General features: G+C 39.9%; 1 protein-coding gene across 2 annotated transcripts in view; it reads left to right on the top strand.

The window, feature by feature from the left end:
* GPR63 (G protein-coupled receptor 63) overlaps window positions 1–6,725 on the top strand; it is a 28,690-nt gene extending 21,965 nt beyond the window's left edge. For both annotated transcript variants that reach the window (XM_063153040.1, XM_063153041.1), the window contains exon 4: window positions 1,255–6,725. In XM_063153040.1, the coding sequence (XP_063009110.1) occupies window positions 1,397–2,656 (1,260 nt within the window). In that variant the 5' untranslated portion in view covers window positions 1,255–1,396 and the 3' untranslated portion in view covers window positions 2,657–6,725. The remainder of the gene's footprint in view (window positions 1–1,254) is intronic.
* Window positions 6,726–16,822: the final 10,097 nt, after the last annotated feature.

The raw sequence follows: 16,822 nt of genomic DNA, 5'->3' as shown, positions 1-16,822 counted from the left end.
GAGGGAGCTCTCAACTCCTTTGCATTTTCTTTGTTAAGAATATGTACATACAAATATATGTAACAATACAATACTAGTAGTAATAGTGCAACAAGACAGTGCTTGGAACTAAGGAAATGTTGGATTGTGTCAATACCTATAGGGGCCTGCAGGAGGGCTGGGGAGGGGCCTTCCACCAGGCCATGTCCATGGTTTTAAGCTGAAGGATGAGAGATTCACACTAGATATTAGGAAGAAATTCTCTACTGTGATGAGGCACTGGTACAGGTTGCCTATGGATGTTGGGGATGTCCTATCCCTGGAAGTGTTCAAGGCCAGGTTGGATGGGCCTCTGAGCAACATGGTCTGGTGGAAAGTGTTGCTGCTAGAGCACAGGGTCAAAACTAGAAAATCTTTACAGACCCTTCCAGTCCAAACCATTCTGTGGCTATAATCACAAGGGAGGGAATTCAGCAGGATGTGTGCGGATTAGATTTACAAGGAAAAAGGGAGTGCACATGGTTAAGTTATATGGGATACCAAGATGAATTAACAAAAACATGCCCAGAGCAGCGGAAGCAAGAAAGTTTACTGCTAGTGGAAGAGTTGTGGTAACCAAAGAAGTGATGGTTTCCTGTACCTGAATGTGAGTCAGCCCCTAAGTGAAACAAATTGAAAAATTCTTTTATCCTGTGGACAAGTTATTTCATAATTACAGGTTAGGATATTTTGCATGTTTTTCCTGAGGTGTCTGATGTGGATGACTAACATGGAACTAAGAATTCTGTATTATGTGCAATAACTTGGATAAATAGGCTTTGAGTACTTACCAAGCAGGTAAATAGGCAATATACTGATACCATTTAAGCTATTTGGAAATGTTATTAAAGTTTTTATCTGTAGGCAATTTCAAAACAAAATAAAGTTAGTTCAAAAATTACAAGATTCAAATAAAAATGCTTTTTTTGATTTATTAATTCTTAATCAGTAAAGTTTCAAGCACAAAAGCTCTCCAGCCTCGGTTATGGTAGAAAAAAGCATGATGAGTTGAGAGTATTGTGCAGTATCAGCAGGACTGCAGGAGTAGGACCTATGAGAGAAAGGCCAACTGTTACAAGACTCCTATATTTGGTGCTTAAGTAAACTGTGTCTGCCTGAAATGTAAACATATATTAAGGATACTATTCTTATTAAGGAAAGCTGAACAATCATTAGGTTACCACTGGTTTCAGAGAGTTTTATATTGTGTACTTACATTTTTTTCTTCTTTTTCAGATGGAAATACTGACGTGAACTTAAGAACTTTGATGCTTTCAAACCTTGAATTTTGATTGTTAAATGTCCAGTTCAAAATACTGCCTGAACAAGATGAAATGCCTTGAAGACCTTTGGTTCTGCTTTCATTTTTCTTGAAGCAATGGTTTTCTCAGCAATGTTGACGCTGGCCCACTCTGGGACCTCAAATGCTACTTTCATTGTTTATGAAAATGCCTATACGAATTTTACCACTCCCCAGTTCTTGCTTCGTAGTGGCACAACGCAGCCATTGAGATATGGTTCAGGTGCTGTGCTCACCACTGAGAGAACTACTTTCCTAGTAAACACCACAGCTACCCTGCCGTCACAAGAAGTTTTCAGGAGCTTGAGTTTGCCACTCCAGATCGTTCTTTCTGCTGCTATGATATTTATCCTATTGGTTTCTTTCCTTGGAAACTTTGTTGTCTGCCTGATGGTCTACCAGAAGGCAGCTATGAGATCTGCAATTAATATCCTCTTAGCAAGCCTGGCTTTTGCAGACCTGCTGCTGGCAGTGCTGAACATGCCATTTGCTCTGATAACAATCATTACCACTCAGTGGATTTTTGGGGATATATTTTGCAGAGTTTCTGCCATGTTCTTCTGGCTTTTTGTCGTAGAGGGGGTAGCCATTCTTCTTATTATTAGTATTGACCGATTTCTTATCATAGTTCAGAGGCAAGATAAACTGAACCCCTACCGTGCAAAGATTCTTATTGTGATTTCCTGGGCAGCATCCTTTGTTGTTGCTTTTCCGTTATCAGTAGGGAATCCTAATCTGCAGATACCCTCGAGAGCACCTCAGTGTGTTTTTGGCTACTCTACAAGCCCAGGTTACCGAGCCTATGTGATAGTTATCTTGCTAATTGCTTTTTTTATTCCATTCCTGGTAATGCTGTATTCTTTTATGGGCATACTCAACACTGTCCGCCACAACGCAGTTCGTATCCATAGCCACCCTGATAGCATATGTCTCAGCCAGGCCAGCAAACTTGGTCTCATGAGCTTACAGAGACCTTTCCAGATGAATATTGATATGAGCTTTAAAACTCGTGCCTTCACAACCATCCTGATTTTGTTCCTTGTCTTCATAGTCTGTTGGGCACCATTCACCACTTACAGCCTTATTGCCACGTTCAACAGCCACTTCTACTACAAGCACAACTTTTTTGAGATAAGCACTTGGCTCCTTTGGCTCTGCTACCTCAAGTCTGCACTGAACCCACTGATTTACTACTGGAGGATTAAGAAGTTTCATGATGCATGCTTGGACTTGATGCCCAGGTTCTTCAAGTTCTTGCCACAGCTCCCTGGCCACACGCGGCGGCGCATCCGGCCCAGCGCCATCTACGTGTGCGGGGAGCATCGCTCGGTGGTTTGAAACTGCAGTTGTTTGACAATGATTGTTGTTTGCTGGGGTAATTTGCTTTTAGGCTTTGGGTTGGGTTTTGTTTTGTTTCATATGGCTTTTTCAGTGTGGCCATATCTTATAACTTGATTAAATTTTTAGTACTTTGTGCAATTTTGGGAAGATAGAGGGAGGGAATGTGATTGGTTATAGTTGGGTTTACTACCAGAATACAATGTAAGCAGAATAACAAATGTTACCTCTAGGATTCCATGGAAATCCATTCTTTTAATGAAAACTATATTTGGAACATCTTGTCAGGTTTATGCTTACTAGGCCTGCAATTTTACCTAATTGTAGGAACTTTTTTTATGCTGCTAAGATACAGTGTATTTAGTTGGTGTAATTTTTTGGAAAATTGTTGCTGCTGTCTGCCAGTATATTAGAGCCAAAAAGTCTCATTAGATTATTTCTATCTAATTTAATGATATTTTAGAAGTTTTCATGGTAACATTAAAATCCTGTTTTTTTAATATTTCCATTAATATTTTTGTGCACTTTACAAAATTTACTATATAGTTTGTTCATTTGAATATTTTGTTCTGTATTGAAGATGTATTATTATTGCTTATTATTATTTGTTAAGTTGGTGAATTTCAATGAAAGACCCATGTAAGCTCTAGGATGGTGATTTATGTTGGTACAGCTATGTGTACAGTCGTAGATTTTCTCGTTTCCTAGCAATTGATCAAAATTACCTGCTCAGTTATCAGGAGACTTAGAAGGAGAAATCAGAGGAATGAAAGAGAAAGAAAAATACTATAACCTGAGATTTAGGCTCACATATGGTTTAGAAGAGTAGTGTTTGTGTTAAAATTGTTACAGGGTAAAGGGTGACTGCAGTTGTTACTTGAGGCTATTACAAGTCATCCAAACCTCATGATGTGCCTGAAAACCTATCTGAAATAGTGATTTTTGGGCCTGCAATTTATACTGTGTTGGTGTAAGGTTGTTTCTGCTTGGAGCTCATATAAGGCTAGGTGTGCTCTACACAGCTGAAATCATGCTGTCAGGCATTTGTTGGAGTAGGAATAGAAATAGTAGGGTAAACCAGCACACAGATAGCAAATGAACCATAGTTGAGGTTAGCATTTGGTCTACATAGTAATTGCAGGGAGAAAAAGAGTTCTTGATGTGTTTTGCAGTTTAAGTATTGGATCAAGACCATAAACAGTCACATAATCATAAAATGGCTTGGTTTGGAAGGAACCATAAATATCATCCTGCTCCAATACCCCTGCCATGGGCAGGAACACCTTTCACTAGACCAGGCTACTCGGAGCCCCATTCAGTTTGCCCTTGAACTCTTCCAAGGATGGAACATCCACAGCTTTTTTGGAAAACCTGTTCCAGTGCTTCACCACCCTCACATGGAAGAATTTCTTCCTCTATCTTTTCTAAATCTACACTCTTTCAGCCATTACCTCTTATAACAGTCAGCCAGCAGAGTTTGCTGGGGATGTAAGTTAAATTCCCCTTTTCCCTCTGATACTACTCCACATTGATTTTTTCATTACCTCTTTGTCTCTGTAGTGGCTGCTGCCTCAAGGATTTACTCACTGTTCTCATCTATTGGGCATCAGCTTCTCTCCCTAAAATGCCAAACTACCTTTCTGATTAATATCAGACTGTGTTGGTATCCTCCTGGAAAGCAGAAAAACAAGGATTTTCCTTGATGATAGCAAACCAAACTCAGATACTTTTTTTTTTTTTTCAATCAGCTAAATAAATATTTATTGTGAGACAAGTAGAGTTAAGACTTAGGTTTGTGCTTTGGAGCCAGATCCCCAGTTGCTCTGGGGCTGGGAAGAATACCTGCAGAATCAGCTTTTTGGGGCTGTGACCGAGAGCAGAGGGATTGATGAAGAACCAGAGCTAGGGTTTGGGCTTCTTTTGCTTCCATCTGTCTTTCAGTGCCCCAAAGCATGGGGAGCTCTCTGTTGTTCGTGTACCAGAGGAGCAAAAATAATAGCAGTTTTATCTGCTTCTGTGTGTCTGCACAGTACATGTGTGTATGAAGGAAATGTCCTATGTGGGTGTCCAGGGACTCCTTGCTTCCTGACAGCAGCAAAGCATTCACTCCCAGATTTTTTTTTAAAGGTCTTCAATAAAGAACTAATTTAAGCTAAGTTAGCTCTGTTCTTCTCATTGATAGCTATTGGTAAAGCTGTTGTTGTTAAATTTTAGGAGTATAAAAGGAAAATTTTTGAATTCTGTAATTTCATTTTAAAAAAACTAACAAACTGCCAGCTGAGACTGTGGATTACATGTAAAGGCATCTGGCAGTGGTGGTGTTATTGATGGCCATGCTTTCCCTTTCTTGTCAGTTTTACTGATGATGGTATAGATTTTTCTGATCTAAAGGAGTTCCACTATAAAGCAGAATGTTTTAGTATGTCTTTGCAGTAAAGCTTTTATTTTTCAATTACATTTACATTGATAGCACAAGTTTACGACCTGGTTAGTATGAATTTTCTGTTTCAAAGCTGTCATACCTGTTTATCTCTGAAAGCAGCAAAATTCTGCTTAGAGTTAATGTAACAGAGTGAGAGTGTACATTTTCTAAATGGCAGGAACAGGTATTTTTGCTGTCTTCCAGCTCTATGAGGCAAGAGATTTGAATGTTGTAAAACACAGTAATTCAAGAAGGAAAGAAGATGAGCAATACAGGAAAATTAATGAAATTACATTCCTGAAGGAAGAGGGAAAAACATTTTGTGGGATTTTTGTGATCTCTGATATGTACTGGCTGTGAAGTATAAATTGCAAACACCAGACAGTTAATTTGTCTTGGTAATTAAGCACTTGTTTACACTGACTGTAACAAGGTTTCTGGTCAAAGCTGCATCTGCTGATCCTTGGAGAAAAGAAACCCACATTGTGTGGCCCAAATTCAGAGGTGATTTCTATAGAGATACAGTATTCACACTTGCCAGGTTTTTTGAGGCAATCAAAGCATATAGTGAACAAAAGTGTGTTCAAAAAAAGAAACAAGGTGTGGTGTAGAAGTATCCCCAGGGTAATTATGTGTTTACAGAATCATTTGAGCTATTGTGTCTATGTACTGTCTCGAGAGCAGTGCCTTGATAATTACAGCTGAAGTCCTAGGACCAAGTTGAAGACCTCTGAACTGCTCAGTCTTGCTGTCTGTGATCCTGCCAAGAATCCTGCATAACCTCACTGAGATTTGTAATGTTAAAACACATCCATATTGGCAGAAGTGGGTCTCCTGAGGCAATTTAATGGTCTTGACCAAGACCAAGCAGTTTAAAAACTCAGACTGATCCTTCTTGACTTTAAAGGGAAATTATTATTTTCTTCCTCTCCAGAGATGATAGTCATTACTAATCTGTATTCCCTCATGTTCTATTTTCAGACATCTTTAGTATGGAGGATTTAAATGAATGTATTTTGAAGTATGTTGCAGTTTAATTCATTCAGTCAAAGCATGCTGCTTACACAGGTCTCAATTGTACAAATCTATTGCTGAAATGATTCTTTTGTACTCAAAATTGTGTATTTTTGACATTTCTTGTTACTTATGTAAAAATATTTCTGTATATAGAGAAGAAAACTGTTTTGCCTCTTACTGCTTTCTGTCCCTATTTTTTCACTTGTATGCTTAATGCTTTTATATTTTATTTTGGGCATATGCATAAATAACTGTGAGATTTCAGTGATCTTTCTGAACTCATTTGAGATTTTTAATTCCTAAATCATTCAACAATGCCTTCCTTGAAAGAGATTTTTATTTATTTTAGTGTGAAAACAAAAAATTCAGAGCACAAGTTTGTTGTGGTTGGAATGGTGAGAAATATCTTAAGTCTGGTTTTCCAGGAGCCACTACTTTGCCACTACTTTGGTTTCATTTATTTTTTTTTTTTTTTTTGGCTAGTCATTTTCTGATGTGGAGAAACCTTGAATTATTGTTTTAAAAAAAGTTGTTAAGTAGAATTGCATTGTCTTTTCTGTATATAATACACCCATGAAAATACCTGAGAAACAACAAAAAAGAGAAAATAAACATAAACATTCTCAAAAATGTGGCAAAAGACTTTAGAATTGACTGTCTTGTTAGTACATGAACTTGTTTCTTGTATTTAATGCCTACCTGCATAATTTCAAACACTTCTTTTATCTGTCTATGAAATAACCAGGATTTCCTGATATAGGGGGTTTTGTTTAAGCCAAAATGTTTCTTGTATAAAGCATTTGCAAAATGCTCTTTTGTGAGACACTGTCGAGATATCTAGAATAATTGGAATAGTGTCCAGCCAGCAGAGAGAGGGCCTAATAAGGAAGTAACTTTCCTAAAATACTACCTGAACTGGGTGTCCCACCTTTTAGCTTGCACTAAGTAATTAAGATCATCTTGCTGTGCAATAAATAAAGCAGACAGTAGTACTGCAGGGCATGATTCATATCAACACAAGACAGTGACCTTTATGATTCAAGTGCTGCATGTCTGTATGTGATGGATTATTCCTCATATTAATAGAGCGAAAAAAGCTCTCAGCTGTTTTGGGGAAAACTTTCAGCTTGACGATGACTTAGCAGAAATGCTGCTGGAGTAATTTCTCTAAATGAAAAAAGACATGTCCCCAAAGAGTGCCTGAGAGGGGATAGATATTTCTGGTTGTTTGAAAATGGCTGTGCTCAGCTGCTGAAGTGCTTCATTCTGATACTCCATACCTCTGCAACAGCCACTTTTTCCTCCCTCATCCTCTCCTGGTGCCCCCCCATCCCCCCAAGGTGGCTATTTCTGCACCACTCTTGCAGCAGGTGGGTACAGTGGTGGCAGGAGGAAGGGGAGGTCCCTGGGCAAGCTGTGGAGGTAGCAAAACTCTCACCCTGTGCCAGTCTTTCCTATCTCTGAGTTCAGGTTGGACCATCAATGACAGGCTGAGGATGAGTTTTACCCCCTCTGGTTTTAACATCGTGCCAGGATAGAAGAGGTGTTACAGGAGCACATAGGCTTGCCTCCAATGCTAGTGCAGGATCCTTATTTTATCCCCAGTAGTGTTAGAAATTTTATTCTACCTCATCTTTCAGCAACTGAGCTTCATCCATCTTCAGCCAGTTCCTTGAGCTGACCTGTGTCTCTGTGAGTGTTCTGGGCACAGGATCCACCAGTGAGCTTCCAGCTTAACAAAAGTTCCTGCAGCTTGCTCCCAAAATAAAATGGCATACATGGAGACAGCCACAACTCTGCTCAGGTGTAAGTGGTAAAACAGTCCTAAGTCAGTGGCTGCACTGTATGGTGGAAGAAAATGTGAGTTGTGATGGGAGTTTTTAAGTGCCCTTTACAGACACGGTGTTTGTTTTTAAAGTTGATGCATGGATCTTTATGCACTGACTCTTGGGTTGTGTTGTTCTGCCTCATTGTGTGACAGTGAATGCAGCTTGATACCAAATCATTACAGTACTGCTGGTAGGTAACATAGTGTTCATAAATACCAAAGTAGAACTTGTTCCTGGCTTATATTATTATCCTGACTGCATGACCAGCTTTGGCAATGTGCGGGCACAGAACATACCAGTAATGAGATATTCTCCTTTAGTCTCTTTATTTAATCAGTGCTCTGCCTTCAATAGGTTACTGCACTCCAAACCTCTGTGGTTGACCTGAAATAAAATTAAGCCTTTTTGCCATCATGAGTAGAAATTTCACTAACATTTCCCTGTCTTTTGAAAGAGAAGGTCTTGTGAAATAAATGACAGTTCCTCCAAGAGTCAGTCTGAACTCCAGAGGGGATGTAATCACAGCTGTAATAAATTTAACAATGTCTTTCTTTGATTTATTTGGCTTAGGCTCTGTGTCAAAGAGAGAGGGAAGTTTTTGGTGGCTGAGGGTATTGCCTGAACACCCAGGATGGCAAGAGGGAGCCACTGAAGCCTATGTTAAAATCTCACTGCTACAGTTTGAGCCCTGCTGTTCTTTTGGGTGTCAGTGCTGCTTTTTTCTGTAAAAGTAATTCCTTTCAAAGGAAGAGAGATGAAATGGCATCTCACATAATTTCTTGCTTCTTTATTGACACTTTAACTGTGAGAATAGTAATTTTGAATTTGGTTTCCTGGACTTGGGTTTCTTTCCCTTCCTCACTGAAGGGGAATTGAAGCTGTCATTTATCAGGCTGTGTTCTGCATCTCATCTAGAGGAGAGGATTGGTACCATCAGCCCCTCCTGCGAACTCCTTCACATTTAACACTCCTTGGGCTGGAGAGAAAGGGTGAGTGTGGGAGGAGAGTGGGAGGATGTGCTGCAGCCACTCTTTGGTACCAGATGAAGTAGAGTTTCACAGTTTGGCTGTTGGGAGAGCAGCAGTGGAAGCCAGGCTCTCTCCATCAGTGCAGGAACTACCCCAGCCCAGGTGTCTCCCTTCTGCTGAATGTTTAAGCAATCTTTAAAACTGAAACAGCTTTTACAGAGGTGAGGGAGGGTGCCCATTCAGTTCCTAACTGAGATTAGGTAATAGGATTATCACTGATTCAAGAGGTGAGGAGAGACTGTTGAAAATCCCCTGTGATCCTGAGAACAACTGAAACCACATCCTCTTCCTAATATTTTCACTGCTGAATTATTAGGTTAAGGGAGTGGTCTACCAAGACTTATTGTTTAATTTATGTGCTTTTTTTTGCAGCCTAAGCTGTTGGTTGAGCTCTGAAAATGCCTATGGCTGGATCTTCTCTGTGGCATAGATAACGTAAAGCCTGTTTTGTAAATTCTAGTTTGGGATGGGCATGGCTTACTGCCATCAGTCCTGCAGCACTTCAGGACATAGGCAGAAGCAGGTGTACATGAGAAGATACATCTCTCATATTTCAGCTATCTATAGCATAGATAGCTCCACCAATCACTTGAGGCTCTTTTGCAGCCAGTGGAGATGAGTGGATGCTGTGAAGGTTTAAGCAGCTCCTCTTTAAGGCTGCCTTCCAAAAGGAGTGAGAGAAAGAGCATGAAAAAGCCCTAAACAATTTTTTTTTTTCTGGTGATAACTCCACTGGAAAAAAAATTGGGCACTTCCTCTACTGCTTCTTTGTAGATGAGATGCAAATTCCTGTACTTCTAACCACGACGTGGTTTTTCATCTCAAAAATTAAATTTGGTTCGGTTTGGTCCAATTTTTCAGAAGGAATTAGAGCCCTTTGTTTCTATGTGAGAACCCCTACAATGAGAGTTAGTATTGTTAAACTAGGAATGCATTGCCCCTGTACCTTTAATTACTTGGTCTTTGATTTCTTGTGTTTCAGTGTAGACAAGATTTTATAAAGTCACTTCTAAAATTACCCAGCCTTCTAGCATGAGTTTTAAAATTATACCATTTCTGTTATGTCAAATTTAGAAATCCAGAAGACATCACTGCATGGGCTGAGTTGCTCTCATAACTATTTTGTTAGACTAGATAGAGGGAGCAATGGAAGATTTGTAAAACTAAATTTAAGTAAGAATGAAGCCAAGGGACTCTCTTGAGGGGACTTGACTTTGCAGCCTACTAATTTGGGCAAGTCAGAATCCTTGAAGACAGTCTTAACAGCCCGTTTGATGTCAGATTTTGTTTGGGTATTACCTGATGTGAACTGCAGGAGCAATCCTGTAAATGTCAGTGGGAGCTGAAGCTTTCCATGTCCTGATCTCCAGGCACCAGCATCTCATTTATTCCTGCTCCCCTCATTCTGTCCCCATGAAGTTTTGTGGCCTCCTGCAGTGTGCTGTGCCTCCCAGGTAAGCGGTGGGAGAGGCGCCTGGATCTCGCTTTGCCTCCTCAGCAGCACGTGCTGTGCCATCCTGCTGAGAGATAAGTCCTTTTCCATGTGTCTGTGTTTTAAAGGAGATGAGTTTTTTATCATTAGATCCCTGCCTTCCTCCACATGAGCTGGAAATGTATTGTTTCAGGTAGGTGCTGTGGGTGATGGAAACCAGGACTTTAGCAGGAAGGTGTCAGTCCTGCCAAGTATTTCTGCTGGACAGCTGCTGTTCTGTCTCCTGGAGGACCTGAGACAGCCTGCAGGGGTGGCTGACTTCACTCACAGGGCAGCAGGTGAGGGTCCCTACCTCTGACCCTCTCAACAGGAGGCTGCAGCAATTCTGGTGCCCTTCTGCTCCTTAATGCCTCATCTTTATCACACAACAGGAGACTTTTTAAATACTAAAGCAGGTCGTCAAGAAAAAAGAAAATTTCTAAAAGTATTTTATATTGAGATAATTTGAGAGGTGCTTTCGTTAGCACAATAATTAATTCATGTGATTCATATTACACAGGAGGCCAGACTACATGACTGTAGTAACTTTTTCTGGCTGTATTCTATATAAGAGCCTGATTCCACTTACAGGAAACTTAGTTTTATTAGAGCCATTGTCAAGGTAAGCCTGACTATTGATAGAAAGAATTTCAAACATAATTTAAAGAGGACAAAGAAATTGCACTTTCGAGAGGCTAATTCAGCCTAGGTCAACATTGGTGGCACTTGATTCTGGAAAGTTTGCTTTTCTAATCAACTTTCTCAGAGGAATTCATTAACTGAAAACCTGTGACTAATGAAAGATGTTTTGTTCTTTTGAAGTTCAAGTTAATTTCCATGAAGGTTACTATTACTAAGCAACAGATTCTGCAGAATGTCTCCTGGGGGGCTGAAACTGTAATATGTACAAAGAGTAAAGCAAAACACAGCACAAAAAATGATGAAATACTATCCCCAGACACAGAGGCCACATACAGCACCATGGCCAGGGCCTGTTTTGGAGTATCCTTCCTTGAAAGCTGTTTTTTGACCAACGGGAAAGCTCCTGCAATAGCAAAATATCAGCATAAACCATATCACCATCTGTGGTGAATGTAATGCAAGGTTCAGCCTGTACTCAAATGCAGAGGTACACCAGAGCATGACCTAGGGGAAAAAAGAACGAGTCTCAAATATATTTCAGCATCCATTATTCTTTGGAGAAAAGCAATCACCTGTAATATACTTTAGTGATATTAAAAGAAGAATGATTATTCCAGCTGTGAGAGCAGAGGGAAATGAGATACAGGAGTGATTTCTTGAGTCACAAAAGATGGTGTCATCTGCTATACAGCTTTGTGTCAGAGTAGAAATATGTATTTGCACCTTGCTTAAGTAAAAAAGCTCACCTGGATATTCAGCTTTTTGAGGATAGAAATTTCATTCTGTCCTTTTAATTTGCCTTTATCCACCAGCTTAGCTAAATACAAGGTACAAATGATAAAGAGGGGAAAACCCCAAACCCCTCGATTACTTCCAATGACCTTTTAAATGTTTGAGTGAGCTCATTTGGTCTTGTTCTTTTCTTTCTTGTGTTCAGTTTGGGTGACTCTGTAAATGGTGCAGTTTTCTGGGGCAGAATTTGTATGAGGTGAATTTCAATATTCAAAATAAGATCAATAGAATTAATGAACTTTACAATATCATGCAACTTGAACCACTAATCATGGTACACGTAGGATATGTACAATCTGGAAATAAGTAAAATATTCTAAACATTTGAGCTAAAAATGTCCCCCCAAAGGTAGGAACAGAATATACAAAGCAGTTGTTAGCAGAGAAATCCAAGTATTTTCTAACTGCTCTGATTATTATATTCACAGTTTTTTTCCAAAATATATCTTCTAACACCATGAAAGAAAGGTTTATTATTATCCAAAGTTTTATGAAGTGACCAGTGAGGCACAAGAGACATTAATTTTTAGAGAAATGAACTAAACATAACCTCTGGCTAGATGCTTCCTTGTCCCTGGAGGTACTGAGGGTCAGCAGGTGTCTACACTCCCAAGCTGTGTGAAGCAGGTTCTTTGGACGTTTCTAGGAGCAGCTGTGTCCTCATCTGGCTGTGATGGAGGTGCTTAAGTCACACCAAAGCCCTGCCAGTGTCCAGGCATTAATGCATCTCCTGCCTACAGAGGCAGTACAGTTATCTCACGCCCATTCTTTTCCTCAAGGACCCAGGACTTTAATAAAACACGTGTATTCATTACACAAGGACTTAAATCCGGGTCTCTCTCCTACCACAAAAAGTCCCTGCAGCCACCACACATTGTAGCAATAACTGGTTTTGGGCTTAATGAGCATCTCAGCACAGTTTGGTGCTGTCCCAGGAATTCTCTGCAGCTCATGTTTGGCTGGCTATTCTGGGAGATGCCCTGGCACATGAGAATGGCAATACCACCATGAAGCACTATCTCAGTACTCAAACAGGGAAATAAATTGAAAATAGAATGGGACTGACCTGAAGCTGCAGATAAGGGCTGTGCTCAACGTCAGGTCTGTTCTCATTTCAGACCTGAAATGCCTTGCACCTTTTCCAGAGCGTTCTATATCTTGTACATAACTTTTGCATGATGGATTTTTTCCAGATGACTGATTCTGAATGTTAAACCTTACTCAGTTTAAAGGGATTGAGATTTAGAAAGGGCAATCTGTTTCCCCGTGACTTCTCTGTGAGAGTACATGAAGTAAAAATAATCAGGGACAGAATGCCTGGGAATCTGAACCCATTAGATTCCTCCCACCCCAATCTATGCAGAAATTTTGCAGCTCAGTTTAAAGATCACCACTTCCTCGGCTTCTATTATGTGTATCGAGTGACTGGAAGGCTTTTAAAAATGAATGTGCAGTTAGAAATAAGTTCTCTTCTTTAATTTTATGTTCATTTTATGTTGTTGGCTATAAATCATGTAAGCAAGGGTTTGGAATAAGTAAGTTGTGAGAAGTCTGATTAATTGATTATAGTAAGTATAGCTTTCAGTCTTACAGCAGTAAAGATTTTGCGGTGCTCCCACAGGTCAATTGCATGTAGTAGCGTGTTTGTTAAATTTACTGCATTGCTCCCCCATTTTGTATTGTTCCCCCCTATGTTTGCAAATGGTTCTGCCCTCCCCAGTTTTCCCGCCATTGGTATAAATTGTCAGTTAAGTTATATAATTCCTCCTCCCCCTTATTCCCTTATTTGTAGACTTTCTCTCCTCCCTGGGCCCAGTCAATCACCCCCCCCCCCCCTCCCCTCCCAACTTTCCAGAATCTTCTCCTCTCTGGGGGTTGTGGTTGGCTGTGGTCCCGGGGCCCCTCCTTTACTTTGTATTTGTTGGTTTCCCCTTTATGTCAATTATGTTAAGTTCATCCTTCCACCCTTCCTGATTGGTTCAATGTAAACCCCTCCTTGGTACACCCACCTCCTTTATAACCTTGTTTCACCCCCCCCCCCCCCCCCCCCCCCCCCCCCCATTTTGTGGTCTCTCTTTGGGGTTCTTCCTTGGGGTCCTTCCCTGGGGCCTCTGCTTGGATGTCATCTTGTCTCATTCATTAAACCGGATTTAGCCCCACCGAGAGTCCAGCTCCTCCTTTCGCAGTCGCTCAGGCGGTGAGGCCGGTCCGTAGTGCGAGCACAGCCCGAGGCCCTCAGACGCCAAGGGGTGCTTGCATTGAAGTACAGCAGGGTGTCAGCCTGCCCCTGCTAGCCGGACACTGACCATCCCAGGCCAGATACACCCTCGCTGCAATTGCATATCTGCAATGATGCTTATATTTTATAAAAATGTTGAGAAAATTAATGGTTTTCAAAATTTTGATACTAGCACTACTTCAAAATTGGCGTTTGAGTGACATAGAGCAATAGAGCAGTTATTGTTTTTACTGGCTTCAGTACATTTTGTTATATCCAAAATTCTAAGGAACGAAGAGAAAAGTGTAGTTAATGTAGGGGGAAGTGCATAAGCATGCATAATCTGTAAACTGGGAAACAAGAATTCCTTAGTTCTGCTGCTGGTGGAGTAATTGTTCTCAAAAATAACTTGGCGTGGAGGATTTTGGGTTATGTTTCTGCAGTAGGTCCTAGTTTTCTGAACGTAGGCACATGCCAGTATAAAAGGTACGACACTCTCCAGAACTAAATAATTTTTTGTATGATTCTACACAGAGCATGGTGCTAATAACACCAAGAATGTGGGCTCAATCCTCATATCAGCCATTCACTTAAGAGTTGGATTTGATCCCTTTCAAATCAGAGTATTCTGTGGCCTGTGATTGAGTGTGTGTGTACTTACATATTGTTGTTGTCAATGTCATCATTGTCATTTATGTTTACAGATTTATTTACACTAAGCTCCATAAAATGAATCCTATAGTTTAGAATTGGTCTTCAAAGATAGATGCACCCACAGTGGAAAAGGGAAGGCTCTACTGCTACACATTTCTTACTGCACCTTGATTATGTAAAAATAATGAGATTACTATAGTCCTTTGTACTGGCCTTCTTCCCAGCTGGAGTGGAAAATGACAAAGCCATCATTCTTGGTGATGTAAAATGTATGTCTTGCCCAAGTAAGGTGGTACCATTTTCAAATGACCTGATTTGCAAATCTCATGCTATTTTGGGGTGGAAGGTAAAGAGCCTGAATCATCATATCAGATCAATTGCTATCACCTAGTATCATGATGTCATGATATGTCATGTTGTATCATCATATCATGATCACTGTGCTCTGACCCCCTAGAACCAATCCTCTGATTGAAGCCTGCCCTAGACAGAGTGACTAAAAGAAAGCATGCTGAAGAAAATATAAACCTGACCGAATATTTCTGACATGGAGGTATAATGGCTCTTGTAGAGCAAAAAAACCCTGGTATTTGTAATGCATTCGTGACTAATATATCACTTTTCTTATCCGGACTTCATAACAATTTGTTAGTGAACAAGTCTCAAGAAATCAAATTTTGACTTTTTTTTCCAATGAACTTATCTAGCCAGTGCTATTTTAATTTAACTCATTTCCAGTCAGGAATATTTAATAATAGGTTTCTATATGAACTGTGCTTCAAACAGTAAGATACTCTGCTGAGCTCTCAGTGCAGTAGAAAACTTTGGTTTACAAGTGTGTAAAACAGTAAAATATACATAGTAAAATCTGTGCTTTTATTGCTTTTTGAACCTTTAATTCAATACTAAGAATGCAACCATTCCTGACAAACGGAGAGTAAGTGCAATTATGGCTTAGGTAGTAATGTGCTTGAACTTCTGGAAAAATAAACTTTTTTCTAAATATGCCTGTCAGAACATGCTTTTGCCCAGAGTTTCCTGCTGTTCCCTGATACTCCCCTGCATCTGAGAAGTTAATTTAAACATATTTGCCAGAAATTGAGATTATAGTCTTTCAAGGGAATATTAAAAAGAACAAATACATGACTTTTTAATGTCTCTGCTCTTTCCTTGCCACCAGAAGGACCAGTGTAACACAAAGACTGTGGCAGCCTCTTGGTGCCAGTTTACCCCTCTCCCAAGAAAAGAGTTGTGAAGCCTCTTTCTGCTGAAGAAATACTCCAAGACACACACTGCTATGAAATACCCTCGTGTGAACCGAATACAGAGGATGCTTCATTTTGGGAATAAGGGCCTATTACTTCCAGTTTCTCTATATTATATCCTGAAATATTTTGTTTAAAAAGAAGGCCCTCTAGCTCCGGTTGGGATTAGGAGCTGGGAAACATCCACCACTGTTAAAGCTGCAGGGTGTGTATATTCAGTTTGACACTTTCATTTGACAAGGCAGTGAATTGAACTTGGACTTTTTTTTCTTGAGTCAATGTAGGCTGGTGGGTTTTACAGACAGGCTGGATATTTGCTTGAAGTTCTGGTGCCAGTGTCTTGGACCAACATGATTTTGTGCTGTTTTTTATGTCTTACAGAGAAATGCACATTGCATTGAGAGGTTTGTATTTGGAAATTAATAATAGGACTCATTATGGTTTCCTGAACTGTGTGCCTCCTTTCCATAATAGCAATGTGAGAAATAAAAGAAACAGTAAAATCTTACTTTGTTACTACATTTATCTGCTCTGTACATGTCTTTTAACAGCATTTGCTTTGAATTTTGTCAAGAATGAACTATTTGCCAGCTCTGAAAGGCAATGTAGGTCTAGGAGAGTGAGGCAAATTAATGAATCTTTTGTGTTGGTTTTGCTTTTGCGGGGTTTTTTTTTTTTGTTTTGGTGGGTTTTTTTGTTTTTGTTTTTTTTTGTTTTTGTTTGTTTGTTTGTTTTTTTGTGGATTCTGGGAAATACCTGATAGTTACTGTATTACAGATTCATTTTGCCTAACTTTCAGCACTAATAGATTAGACATCTAATCTAAAC

The sequence above is a fragment of the Melospiza melodia genome, chromosome 3 (assembly GCF_035770615.1).
Source record: "Melospiza melodia melodia isolate bMelMel2 chromosome 3, bMelMel2.pri, whole genome shotgun sequence".
NCBI lineage: Eukaryota > Metazoa > Chordata > Aves > Passeriformes > Passerellidae > Melospiza > Melospiza melodia.
The sequence above is the reverse complement of the archived record's forward strand: the minus strand, read 5'-3'. Positions and strand labels throughout refer to the sequence as shown.